The 15276-nt window shown below is 35.0% G+C and overlaps 1 protein-coding gene across 1 annotated transcript; it reads right to left on the reverse strand.

Moving 5' to 3' along the window:
• Positions 1 to 1391: 1391 nt before the first annotated feature.
• Positions 1392 to 12903, reverse strand: LOC106139712 (uncharacterized). The gene is made up of 4 exons (XM_013341209.2): positions 12322 to 12903; positions 7448 to 7600; positions 3410 to 3593; positions 1392 to 3037 (listed from the first exon to the last, which is right to left on the reverse strand). The coding sequence occupies exons 1-4, from the start codon at positions 12868 to 12870 to the stop codon at positions 2766 to 2768; spliced, it is 1158 nt and encodes a 385-aa protein (XP_013196663.1). The 5' UTR covers positions 12871 to 12903; the 3' UTR covers positions 1392 to 2765.
• Positions 12904 to 15276: the final 2373 nt, after the last annotated feature.

Consider the following 15276-nt stretch of genomic DNA (forward strand, 5'->3'; position numbering starts at 1 on the left):
ACTAATATTTCCTCCATTGTATCGTCCAACACCAAATTGACTCATAATTTAACCACCCACTTTCCGTCAAAGGAAGTATATGAATAGACCTAGGCTATCCTTTAGTTCAATGTCAAGTAGTTGTGGGTAGTAACTAAACTGAAAAATAATACGTATATATATATCCATTTTGTCAAAGCATGTTGCTGGATTTCTGTAGGTATCGTTGGTTCTTGTGATTGCGATTATTCGGGTTTCTTAACTACATACATATAGTCACGTCTATATCCCTTGCAGGGTAGACAGAGCCAACAGTCCTGAAGAGACTGAGAGGCCACGTTCAGCTGTTTGGCTTTTGATAGAATTGAGAACCTAACTAACTGCAAATTATTATGTTTGCGTACCTAAATTTTTATTTTATCTTATGTTTAATATAAGTAGTTCTGGGTATAAAAACGTAGTAGATAACTATTACGTTAGTTAAGTAGGTATATTACTCCTTTTATTTCTCACTTACATACATACATACCTAAATCACGCCTCTTACCCGGAGTGGTAGGCAGATACCAAATCGTTCTACATGCCACGATCCCTGCATACTTCTTGCGCTTCATCCACATTCATAACTGTTTTCATGCAAGCTCATTAATTTCGGATAGGTACTTTTGAAATTTTGCTGTTTTTTCTGTTTTTCAAAGAATGTCTATGAAATCTAGTTTAAAGGCTATCGGTATATATAGTGAACAAATGAATGCTTCTAACCTATATTACCAATTTCTAAATTTCTAATGATAGATTGTGAAGCCTGTTCGACTAACTTATTAATTTGCAACGTGACGCCGAGTGCAAAATACAATTATATGACACATTAATTCAATTAATACCGACAGACGCGTAATTCAACTGATACTACTATCAACAGAATGTCTCAATGAATTCGCAAAACTTATCTTGATATGATTCATTTCATTTTCAACCTTATTTCTCTATCAATGTGAATGTAAACACTTGAAAACATAAGTTTGTTAGGCATTTTCCGGGGCAAGGAACTCTGGTTTTCTTCCAGTACTATTTTTAGTCCACAAGTATGTAATAATAGATCAAATGAATTGTTTTCTTTAACATTTTTACCACAATTATCAAAATTTAAACTGTTCAACTGTATAAAATAAATATTGTATTCTGTTTAAATGCACTATCTACCAGTATCTACACAGTAGTATCTTCACAATAAAAGTTCAATATCTAGTTGTCTTGAGTTTCCGAGACGCCTTTATTAAGGTACCTACCTCGTCACAAAATTTTGATTTAGCACACAAAGAATACAAAAGAAAGTTTTTTTTGAATAATTTCTTTTATTTGGACATTGTTCGGAGAGAAAAGTAATGATTTTAAAATAAACGCAAAATAAAACATTTTAAAACATATTTTAATAATTTTATTAGGTAACTTAATTTTTTCATTATAATACACAAAGATAAGGCACTTCTCATATATTTACATTTAATTTGATGGGTCGTCTGTCTTATACAAGTAGTAAATGTAATAAATATACCTAGTTGTCACAACCTTCTTATATGGGTTATAATTTTCGGTAATAAAATACTTATAGAATCTACATTTTCGTTTATGTTTTATTTTAGAATACATTTAAAGTTTTTGATAGTTTATTTGCTTAACGAGGGAAAAATATGCAATTATGTAATTTAATTATTAGTAGGTAAATAATACAATTGCATATTTTGGGACAATAAAAAACTGCATAACAATAAAAAACAGAGGTGCAGCTTTAGGAGGCACGTTATAGTTTTTTGAAGATTACTCTACAGATTTCTATTTATGATGTTAGTACTGTTAATAATTAGACGACCCATCCGACTTAATCGAGATTACTTCTATGAACTTATTAACACTTTTAAATAATTCTGAAGGTTTAGTGTGTACATGAAAATTTATATATATAACACAATAAACAGTACATAACCACGTAAAGGTACTGCTTTAAAATAGTTAAGTGAAGTAAAAGATAGCTAATTATTTACATAATTTTACTCGAAGACATCTCAATATCTAATTATGTCAACAAAATGTTATATAGAGTTTCAATTTTCATTTCTTTCCAAATTGATTTAACAAAAGATCTAGTTTATCTTTGTTACTACTTATAAACAATTAGAACTTAGAAATAGTACTTATGTAGTACAAAATTAAAAATTACAGTTGCTATTTACAACTAAACAGTCGTGTCTGTTTTACAAGATATCTATTTGTTCACTCTTCAATGTCACTTTTAATAGGTATTTGATATGTCCAAAAAATTCAAAAATAATAACTTAAAATATATTATTAATTATTAACGATAAAGTCAAGCTTGCATGCATGCAAAATTTTATGGAATGTTAACAAAAATATAATTCTACTTTTCTTATTCTCGATCGCCTCATCTACCTTCTGATCGGAGGTATGTATTTGAATCTTTCTGTTTACTCTTAAGAACTCCAGCGGCACTAATATTTCAGATATTCATTCGACATTATGATTAATGCTATTATGTTACTAACAAAGGAACACAACAAATAAAACTGTGCGTTCAGATAAACCATCATCCTCCAGGCGTTAGTGCCAGTTGCGTTCTGACTTCAATATAATCTTTAGCAAATAAAAATCTTATAACAACAAAAGTGCGAATCAATCCATGCCTGGGATTGTACATAAAATAAGCGCAATCCTCGCATTCGATCACTGGGTTACTACTACAAACCATACTAAGAGTATTCAAGAGTCTATTACACTTTCTCTTCGGGTTGTTGTAAAGGTAAACTGGCCTCTTCTTTCCTCGCGGCGGCCGCAGCTGCCAGAGCTCTTCTGTGCCTCTTCTTAGTCCTTTCCTTGTGGAAGTATAGCCTCAGATAGTGGCATGGGAACACAACGCACTCGCCTGCCGGTTCCTCAGCATCGATGTAGACTCCTCGAACCAGCACTGAGTTGGAGCAGTTGAGGAGTATAAGCAGTGATAGGCTGATGACGTGGGAACACCAATTGCTGAATTTGGGCGTTTCTGTTGAAGAAGGTATCATATTAATAAATAGTTATTTGGAAAATAAATAACATATCAAATGTAACAAATTAATTAAAAAATAATAAGTCATTTACTTTTGAGTTTAAGTAAATGTAATTATTAATGATTTTGCAACATTCACTGTCTGATATCTAGGGAAAGAACAATAAGTAAATCTAAAGTTATCTTTTATATCAATAAACGGAAAGGTTTAACTCATAAACTACTTGTTTCATTCTTGTTTTGAGCGAGACTTGCAACCTGTCACTTTCTGTGAATCTCAATTGGTACCTAAATGTATCTCCGAGTCTTGTCTCCGTCCACTCTCTTAGGAATACAGCTGTATATATCCATGTGTTATCTTCTACTAACCTGGAAAGAAATACAGATCCAACATGCTCCACACGCCACGCCACACGTTGACCGTAGCGAGGAAGGAAACCAGGTGGTATACGTCAGCCAGGAGAAGCCGCGGGGCGCCGTGTAGTCGCGCGGCCGCCCAGCGTATCGGCGCTTGAAGAGCGAAGGTAGCCACCACCAGAGCGTAGCCCACTATCTGTTGAAGATAATATTTACATTACAAAGATTGATCTTTTGAAGTCGACGATGCATATATAATTGTAAAACTTGCTGCTTAGAAGAAGGTTGGATCAGTCAATTTTAAAAAGTGGAATTCGTGTAAGAAACGGAAATATAGATCAACCATATTCAAATTTTATTAACTCAAATATTTTTCAATTCCGTACATTCTAGTACGCAGTACAGTGCCATTTCAGTACAGTAAGTAATCATGTTTCTACGAAATGATAGATATATTGGCAAGGTGGAAATGGTTACTCAAGTTATGGATAGCAACGTAGTACGACAGTGACCAAATCTTTACTTTGGTCCTCCCAAAGAAACTAACAGTTTAATTACTGGTCTGCAGGAAATCTTCTTAACTCTAGTGCATTAGGTGCCTAAAATTTTATGAATAAGAATATATGTATGTACAGCACTCATACTAAGATCTTACTAGACAGTAAGATTCAAACATTCTCTGCCGTAGTCGTAGCTTTACAATTACGCGAATATACGGCTTCAAATATTGAACTTCCTGGCACCGGATTTTATCATTTACGGCGCGACAAAACAATCTTTATAAAAATATCTAAGGCTCGTTCATAAAAAAATACCAAAACTAATTTCTTCTATTTATAACATGTCTCATTTCTATAGGGAAATGTTAACAGTTTTTAAAAATAGAGATACGAGTAGATAACCATCAATACTACGTGACGTACAGTCGGCATCAGCACATTTCAAATCCTTTGCACACATTATAACCTACTGTTCTTATCTGCCGCTATTTATGTTTAGGCGCCCGGGTGAATATCACCCTCATAAAGGTTTTACTACCTAATCTTTAAGTACATAAGTTTGAAGTTTTATTATACAAACTGTAATTAATGGAAATAACCATGCGTGAACCGGTATCTATGTAAATATTTTTTAAAGAGCATCTATTTGTTGATAGCCTGCTGAGCTCCAATTTCTTTCCAAGGGAAGGTAACAGCTTATAGTGCTTAAACCTTCATAAGGTCAAAGTATTTTCTATTTTTTACATACGTACCGACACGTCACGTCTTCATCTCTTACGGGGTTTACAGAGCGAACAGTCTTGAAAAGACTGTAAGGCCACGTTTGCCTGTGTGGAAAATGTAGTCTCTGTTTCCGGGAAAAAATCACTTGTTTGTATTTATATGTATTACAATTTGGGTACACGCAATTTTATTTACAAGGAATTTAATCTTTTAGTAATTAATAATACAATGATGTACTTATAACGAATGTTGCAATAGTAGTAAAATGTTGTTGTTGAAAGGAAACGAAGGAATTTCCCTGTGTCTATGTTATTCTGAAGGAACTTAGCAATTATTAAATTTGTAAACTTTGTATGGAAAATTCTCTTTCAAATTGTTTGTTGTGTGAATCAAATATATAAGCCCGCGGAAGAGTCAATATTAAATAATGACAGTAACACTATTAGATAATAGTAATTAGAGTAACTACTGCTCCAGAAATTTCTAGACTGCGAATCAAATAAGTTGGTATAACACATTAATATTTACGTAGTCAATTTTATATCGGATGTAACTCTTGCGTGCTGTGAGTGCCGTGTGGTTCCCAGCATTAATACAAAAATAATAGGAACACTCCATCTCTATCCTATGGATGCCGTAAAAGGCAACTAAAGGATATCTTATAAACTTGGGATTTTTTTTAGGCGGTGGGCTTGCAACCTGGCACTATTTGATTCTCAAATCTATCATTAAGCCTAACAGCTGAACGAGGCTTATCAGTATTTTCAAGACTTCTGCCTCTGTCTACCCCGCAAGGGAAATAGACGTGACTATATGTATGAATGACACTGTTGTTGCCTGAAAATAACCCAATTATTACTCATTATATTGACATAAATGCTTCTTCTTTAGAATTAATAACACTGAAATCTAAATGGTTTTGAAGTGTAATTAAAGACAAAAGAAACATGAACATACAGAAGAAATGGTAAAGTAAGGAAACGAAACAAACACGATTACTTCATAGCGTTAATGCAATAATAAGAAAACTGATTCAGTCTAAGAATAGCTAAAAATTAGATAATAACATGGGCAGTAGTTTCAGGAACAAGGCAATGAGGTAAATGCTAACAGTTTGTATGAGGGACATTCGCATCTACAGACTTTAAAGTATGCAGATTTCTGTTGTATTAAAGGTTAAATTCAAGACAAATCAAAGATTTTGTAATTTTTAAAATTGGACTAATCTGCGACGGAGCACCGTTTTTAAAAGTGAATATGTATTTAAGTAGAGCAAATACCATTAAACGTATACGATCGCGACTCGTGGCGTTTATCCATTTGACCTGCATTTTTTTAATAACCTTTAAGTATTATGATTTCTACGTAGATAATGATCTACCTAGATATTAAATAAATGTATTTTTATTAGTATTGCTTAAAATATATAATTCAATATAAATATGAACTTTGCAAGGTTCCGGAGTCTTCCTTAGTCTGGATATGAATATGCCTCCGAACAATAGGTTTGTCCGTCCATTCGTCCCACGTGTACAATTTGCTTCAATGTCACTGTTTGATATTGAACGTGTTTTGCGGATGCTAGGAAGAATTTGGACGTCAAAGTTCCTTGAGATATTATGATTATTAGGCAGCGTTATGTACTAGTGTAACGAGTATTTGTGCTGCATAATGCAAAAATGCGGTTTCTCGTTATTTCAAAGAAGTTCATTTTGATCTATTGTTAAATAACCCATTGACGATTTTTGTCAATTTAAATACTTTTGTTAATTTATAAATATTTAAGGTATTGTTATATGACAGAGTAAACAAACATAAAATTCAATATCTATGTAAACACGAGAGACTACAAACTAATGTTATTCTTCAGAAAATAAGCATGCCCTGGACTTCGTTTGAGAAGATTTATTTGTTTATAGTAGTCAAGGCAAACTACCACTAAGATCAATCGTAAATAATTTTTGAGAAATAACCCAGAATAAGCGTAATGCTACATTTAAGGTGTGAAAGTGCTTTAAGGGAATTTTATTATCGATCCACTTTAAGCCAACTTACTCGTAAAGTGGCAATAGAAGAAATCTGTTTAGATACGTAATCTTTCCGCATATGGGTCATATGAACGAGTCACTGACCACTTAGGAACAAATTGGCGCTTCCTTCGCTTCTCTTACTCCCCAATGTGTCCAAAGGTACACGCACTATAATATTGTTATTATACAAAAGCTCGGGTCAAGAGAACCTAAATCGATGAGCTTGAATGTGTATGATGCGGAAAATGTTTGCAGGAATCCTGGCAAGCAGAAAGATGTAGTCTCTGCCTATACATCTGTGAAAGAAGCGTGATTTTATGTATGTAATAGGATAGGCTGTTGCGTGCTGTTAACAGAGTAACACAACACTTCTCACATCACGAGCCATATGTGATTTGTTTTATTTTGGACCTGTCTGGCAGTGGACGGCATAACTAGGCTGGAGACTAGTGGAAGACTAGGTAAGTGTAATTATAACCTATTTAAACATAAATAGATTTTTTTTAGTTCTGGGTGTCGATTACGGCTCTTTACAATAGGAGCGCTCTATCTCTTTAGAAACAGGAAGGGAATAGGTACATTAAACTTGTTATGGTTGCGGAGATCGGACAGGACTTGTTTTGTGTAAAAACTTGACACCCAATCCAGGATTATGGTCAAAAGGCGCACCCCTGGTCTTCTCCAGTTCAGAGCAGAGAGGTAAGAATGTAATTGAGAAGGAAGGACGAGTATTTTTGATGAACCACACAGCTAAATAATCTTGCATATCACGTTTTTTAAAGATGGCATATACTTACCAAGGATGTCCAGCTCGACTTGACCTTATCTTCCGGGAATAGAAATATGTCCAGTAGTGCCCAGGAGCCCCTCCAGACGAAGACCACGAGGGATCCGACCACCGCGACGGAGAATATGCAGTCCAGCACATACAGCACCGTCTCTCTGCTGCTCTGTAAATTATAAGGCTCTTGTAACGATTTATGAGTTTAGACAAACGCCTTTGAGAGTAACGCGTGACTCTTGAGCAGATTTATTGGGCAGCGTTATGCCATAGCAATATCTACTCGAGAATGTTCCTTTTGTTATTATATTTATTTTGATGTTGACGTTTTGTTCTACTTATAATATAAATGTGAAAGTTTGTATGGAAGTATTTTTTTTTTTACTTATTAACGAAATTTGGTACACGAGTAAATTATATAAATAAACTGATATGACAAAATAAGTACTTTTTATACTGAAATTCCTACGGGAGCAAATCCCCGGAGCGCAGCTTGTTGATTCATAAACTACTCGCTTTTATTTGCAATTTCATACGCGTGCAAATTTATTTACCGAAAATCGTGTGGTAAGAGTATTTTCTGTCTGTCTCATAGCGTCTTTTCTACTCTTATGTATATGTGATTTATGTAATGAATAAATAAATTGAAGATTGGTCTAGTGACAAAAAAGGAAAACACATTCCTTTTTACAAATTACTAGGTATTTTTTTATGTGCAACTTCGCCTTCGAGAATTTAGCGCCACAGAAAAATACAAGTTTTATGTAAAAAGAAATATCCTCCAGGTATGCAAAATTTTAGGACGATTGGTTTGGTAGAAAACGCATTAAAAAGAACAAATAAACAAAGTTTAGGTTTTATAATGTTTAGGTTTAGGTTTGGACATCCAATTGCCACACAACTCAACTCCGAATAAAATGGACATTACGTACATACTAATTTACTATCTAAATATGTGTATGAATTTAATTTTTTTTAAGTTGTAGAGAAAAGCTACAATACACATATCCATGGCAATTGATATAACCAATCATCCAAAACCTAATCTAATTTTCTTAATCGAAGTCTTGTGATAAACATAAACAATGGCAATTTAATCTGTTTTGCGATTTCAGAAGAAAATATTTAATGAAAAAATAGTAATGATGAATATGAATAAATAGTTCTTCAAGTATTACATTAAAAAATCATATCTAGGGTATGACTTATTATGGTGATAAGTATATAAGTAATACATTTTTAAAGTCACTGATTGTTGAGTGTACCTATTTGATCATTTTATATGCTTATTTTACATTAGCTTTTATCAATCCTTTGCGACCATGAACATGAGCCTATCTAAAATACCCAAAAGAATGAGTACTAGTTAGTCTTAAGGCTTGTAATCAACACTAATAATAAAGAGAATAAAATTATAAGTAATATGTTTGTAACGAATTAACTCAAAAAATACTGAACTGATTTTCACTAAATTTGGAATATGGCACAGACTAAACAATCGGAAGTGACATAGGCTACTTTTTTTCTCAGATTTTATATGTGTAATGTAAAGTGGAAACTGGAAACAATAGTAACCATTAGGTTACTTACTACTACTTACCATTATTAGCGACTACTAAGTCGCTTGCTAAAAATTGGCCAGATATGCTGTTAACGTTATTAAAACTTTCATAGGTTGCTATGTACATCCGATAAATTACAACAGTGTGTGTGTGATAAGAGATACTAATTCGACTGGAGCTCCCAATGTATGTGGGTGAAAAGTTTTTATAAACAAAGAGTACTTCAGCGTTCGCACATTACTTATAGAGATAAATTCTAAAAGTAATATATTTACAGTACAAACCAGTCACAATTTTGAATTCATCATGATGTAGGTACCGTATTTGCTAATAAGCATGAATTTAGGAAAATCATTACAATTGTATTCAACGAGTGCTATTCATCCGTCCTCTGGAAAATTTCATGCTTTAGGTGGTTAAGGCCAATTAGTTGTTCATTGCGTTTATATATATATAGAAAATATAGAAAATAAAAGCAAAGTATATAGTTCACTTATTTATAAACTTCCGTAATCTGGAATGATTTGGTGGAAAGATTCTAGATGACGGGGTACATTTGTCAATTAAAAAAAAAATATCTAATGATGTCCAAACAAGGTAAATCACAGTTGACAGATTCTATAAGTCATTCAAGGATAAGCTTAGAAATTTGGAACTTCTACGCAATAGTCTAGCAAACCTGCCACTCTGAATTGTAATTCATTACTAAGCTATCTTCTCGTAAGGAATAAGAAAGTGATATGTGTATGTATGTACAGGTGATAGTTACGAGTATTTATAATAGTAGATAAATTTGATCATTATTTAATATTGTAAATTTCCTTCCTTATAATCTTGTGTATAAACTGCTTTTCCTTATTACTATTGTAAGTTATTTGTTTTAATGTCATAAAGTAACAATTAATACCATTGTTGATATTTGGCATGCTATATGTGGAGGAGCGTCGCAGAAAACGTAATTTATTTTAACACATAATAAGATATACAAATAATAAAAGCTTTTAAAACGATCAACCAAAAACATACCGATAGCGAAAAGGCTCGGATTATGAGAAATGCCTGTCAACAAAATTTGTGACCATTAAGGTTTGGTTTGCCTTATTGAGATTTAGGTTACAATTTCCTAGATATTACAGTGGACAAATTTTATACCTCTTATATAATTTTAAAACTACTGTACCGAAGTAAACTAGTCGTTCGCCAAGAACTTAGACCTCCAGAACACTTTTATTTTGTTTACAAAATTGTGAATTTTGTTGCTCTACGAACTTGCCAACTTGGATATTATTAGTATTGATATACCTTTCAAATTTTTATCAAAATCAGACCTTTTACAGGCACAGTAATTCACTAGAATTAAATGAAGACACTAAAATAAAAATTTGTAAGGTATAAGAAAGTGAAAAAGTGCCATTATCGTATTATGCTACGATGACATGATAATGCGTAGCATGGCGTAGCGCTGCGTAGCATGGCGTAGCGCTACGTAGCACTTGGGAGTCTCGTGTGTAGCATGCGCAATTACTTTTTTATAATTGAAAACTTTTTATGTGAAATATAGATTTAAATTTCGCTACATGGAAGCTTGTGCTTAATGCACAGAGAAGTTTGAAAAAAATAAATCTTTTAATATTTGTTTGTAAAGAAATGTCTTTATTTTATTGTTCAGTTTTCTGTGCGTACCTAATTGAGAAATTAAATCACGTTTCAATAATAACGTAGGTAGGTAATTATAAATAACGTAAACTATTTTAAAGATTGTAAATACTCGTAATAATAATGTTTGAATTTTAAACATCTTTTAACTTTGTGATGTTATTTTATTGGAATAAAAAATACGATGAATTAGCTCTTCTTTTAGGTGAAATAGTTCGTCACAGTATAAAATTAGTTTTGCCCTTTTTAATTGTAATAAAGTATTTTATTTTACATGTTCTATCATAAATAAGACACTGATTGACTGACAAATAAACGCACAGCTCAAACCACTAGGTCTATAAATTTGTGATTTTTTGAGATTTAGCATTTATAAGCATTATATAGAATTTCAAGAAATTCCCGTGGAAAAGATGGGAGAAAATAATAAAAGAATACACTTAGTAGTGCCAGATTGGTGATGTAGGGACTAAAAAGAGTTCGTTGAACAGACATTCATATACTTTGTACCTACTACAGCGAGTAGAAATGCCATTACTGTTCGCTAATTGGATAACGATGGCCCAAGAATAGCTGGGGTCTTGGGAGACAAGAGACTGCGTCAAAGAACGTTAATATCAAGAATCGATCAGCTGGAACGGAGGAAGTAGTGAAAAATTGCATATTATTAATAACAGTTTGGCGTGTTGGTTGTTTTATTGCCAATAAACCCCAAGTCCCGGGTTTAATCTTCGGTCTGGGCATGCACGATCCAGGGGAAGGAACGTTTCCCGATTGGTCTGGTTCTTTTAAATATGTGTTTTTTCTAGCGATTCCAATAAATTGTTTCTATGTGTATCGAATAAATCGCGTTACATATTTAAATGTGGCACTCAGTATCTTATTCTTGTTCTAAACAATTAGAAAAAAAAGGTAAAAACAAGAAGTCCAGGAATCCATGCGCTTACCCAGCGCACAGTGTCCAAAAATTCGGATACTTTGTGCACTGTTTAAAGATTTGTTTCTTTCTTTCTTGTTGAGTATTTTGTTGTATTAATATTTCATAATGTTAAGCGTGTTCATGAATTACAATGACTTTAAATATTGTAAAGCGATTTACCAGATAATAGATATCGTAATAGAAATTGATAATTTGTTAAAAAAAATAATTAGAAATTATTTTCAATAGCATAATTTATTATAGTTTTTTTGTCGTTTACCTATTTACGTTATGTAAAGTTTCAAACACTTAGGATTCTTCTTGTAAGAGATGGGCTTTGATAGCCCTTATTTGAATCTCAATTTCATCATTAAGCCATACAGCTGATCATGGCCTTTCAGTATTTTCAAGACTGTTAGCTCTGTCTACCCCGCAAGGGATATAGACGTGACTATATGTATGTATGTAGCGCGTCATGTAATGTCAATCCATGTCATCCATGGGTAAGAGATGAAATGGTCCTATTCTTTTTTCTATTGGTGCCGGGAACCACAGCTGGTTAGATGATCAAAAGTCGCGCCAGGCCTTGAAGGGTACAATGGGTTCCTAGAAGATTTAAAGAAAACTACAGTAAATGAAGCCTACCCGTAATATCGTAGTAAGGAGTATGCTTATAAGAGAGGTGATTTGGTCATTCCTGACCCAAGGACTATTGTAACCTGTGATTGTCATTATGATACTCGTAATACTAACCGTTCGACTGGGAGACGTCCGAAACATTGTTGGCACATTGAAGTAGTCCTGTGGAGAGTCCACGACCACTGCAAAAGGAGCTGCAACTATATTCCTCAAAGTTCGCAAAGCTGCTAGAGACAGGGTGGCGGCTGCCGTGGTAGATAGCAAAGTCCTGGCGCTATTCCCTGTGCACTCATTGAGGAGGTTCCACGCCCCCCTCCAAGCTCCCACACAAGCGACGCCCGAAATACAGGTATATAGCCGCGAAAGGACATAGTAAGTGAACCGCCCATGATCGGGTTTTAAGATTTTGCTCAAATATGTTTGGAAAACACACACTAATATATCACAGCACAGTCCAAAGGCCGCGCACACGGCTGCGCTCCCAACTGGATCTTCAGGTAAAACGTAAAGGTCCATAAGAGTCCATGTTGACTGCCAATAGGTTACGACCGCCGGGGCGACGACGACGCTGGCGAAGAGTGCGTCTGCGGTTTCTAAGAGAGCGGCATGGGCCCGGGAGCCACTCGCGAGTGTGTCCGCCAAGCCAGCTGTGCTTCCGCGCATGGCTGCTGAGCGAGTGCGCCGTGCCGCTCTGCGCTACAGATTACTACTTGTAATTGCATTATCACTGCGTCCCGCGCCGTGACGTCGTATGTTTGTCGGGACGATGGTTCTGCGTGTGATCCCTAGCCGTCATATCACTACAACGTAGCTACTCGCGCCCGCGCCGCGGATCGAGAGGTAAGTACTTGCACTCAATGCCAGTAATCGCCGCGATAATGGGGTCTTTCACCAGATTTGTACTTAATTCACCTTTACATTGAAAAGGTAGATTTTCCCTATTCATTTCCGGTTTACTGAGAAAATTTAATCTCATACGAATTAGTCGTAAGGAAGGTTTAACATCAACTCAACATCAACAATCACTTTTACAAAAAAAGGCTGTTTTCAGCCGGAATTTTTTTGAACCACGTTTTTAAAATCGTTCCGAAATTACAATGATAGAACTCTACATAACATGCCTACGTACCTTTACTACCTATACCTAAATTTTTAGAATGAAAATGCTTGCTTTGTTGTTAAATCCGGCTGGATAACATCTACCTTTTTGATTACCTACCTAATTTCAATAGAGCAGTTCTCCTCTGTAAAACAATAGCACTAAAATATATTTTTTGTACTTCAAACCTGAAGGGGTTATTACCGGAAATCATTATATTTAAGATAGAATCTCTACCTTACATGTTCCAGCTATTGTTAGGTGTATAATCTCAAAAAATATCCTGTAAGTTACAAAAACAATGTGAGTTGTCTATACATACATACATAAATCAGCCTCTTTCCGGAGGGGTAGGCAGAGACCACATCTTGCCACTTGCCACGATCCCTGCTCCCTTCTTTCGCTTTATCCACATGCATAACTTTCTTCTTGCAATCTCTTGCTAGAACGTCTCCGATTCGATCATGTTACGTGTTCGTCTAAGCCTTCCCACTCTATACCGGTATATATAGTTGTGGGTGGTACAATACAATGTTCTTTTCATAATAGAAGATGAATTAAATTGCAATTGTAAGTAGAAATTTTATAATTAACGCCGCCTTTCGATTTCTGAAATAATCTGATTACTTACTGTCTTTTTAAATCTCGTAGTGAAGATGTACGTAGCTTCCTTGCCATCCGTGACGAGGAAGTAAGGGGAGGCAAGAAGGTTCCTTGCCGAGCGTAGAGCTGTGATGCTCATGCAGAAGAAGATCGTTAACCCTGCTGTCAGAACTGGCCTATAAACATATTATAGCAAGGTAAGAACTAGTGCAAGTAAGTTGCAGTTGCAAGTATAACGGCTAAAATTGACCTCAGTCTAGCGCTATTTTCTAATACAATTATCAAAAAGATTGGCCTAGAGTTCGTTACTTAAAATATTGTTGTAGTGAATGAATATAATGAAATTTCATTCATTAATTCAGTTATCTCGCCAGACTTAGCTGCGACTTCAAAATTCAAATAATTCTTCCTAATATTTCTAGACCAGGAACTTTTAACATTTCTTTATTAAAAAGATATCTCAAGTTCGCATCCAAGTGCAAGTTCAAGGCAGTGGTGAAAAAATAAAGCGTATACATCTCTTCTCGAGCAGATTCATAAAGTCAATTTAAATAAAGGCTATAAAATTTTGCTTTTCGATAATAGGCTAGCCCTGTCCCTATCTCTGAATATCATAAATGTGACTTTCGAGTGTTGAAATTGTTGACTCTGTGTGTAAGAGACAAACAAGAAATATGTTTGTCTTTATTCTTCTTACCTATGTGGATTGTCGTCATTAGGCAGCAAAGCCACGATGAGAGTATCGAGCAGCCCCCACCCTCCCCTCCAGTGCATTATGCAGGCCAACATGAAGATGCAAGTGTATACTCTCGAGAGGGCGCGTTCGACCAACCAACGACCAGCGCCGCCGTCGGCTCTCCTCCAGGCTCCTGTGGACCGGGCGAGCAGAATAGACCTGAAAAATATATTGAATGTGAATTTGAAGATATTTTGATATCTTTGCCTCAGATCAGAGTGCTTGTAAACAATAAGTGTCATCCTGTACGACATCCACAAAAAAATGGGATACTATATTGTGAACATTTCGCTCCTATTTCATCGTGAAGAATCTGCCACAAAGGCGGCATGAGAATTAACTCTTGGCAGGGTGACGCTAGAATGAGATCTAATGACTCACTGACTACTTAAAGGTAACACCTGTCCTTCATAAAAACTAACTTGAATGATGAACTAAGTATACGATTTCCCGTAACCTTTCCATTACCTGACTAATGCAAAGCAAATATGAAGCACGATGCCTATGACGTAGGTCTGCGCATACGGAAACACCTTGTGGTGAAGGTCCATGATAGTCCAGGCCCCTCTCCAAACCCCCACTACCAGTGGTGCAACTACAAAGCTGGTGAACACTGCATCACCTGAAACCA

The sequence above is a fragment of the Amyelois transitella genome, chromosome 14 (assembly GCF_032362555.1).
Source record: "Amyelois transitella isolate CPQ chromosome 14, ilAmyTran1.1, whole genome shotgun sequence".
Classification (NCBI taxonomy): domain Eukaryota; kingdom Metazoa; phylum Arthropoda; class Insecta; order Lepidoptera; family Pyralidae; genus Amyelois; species Amyelois transitella.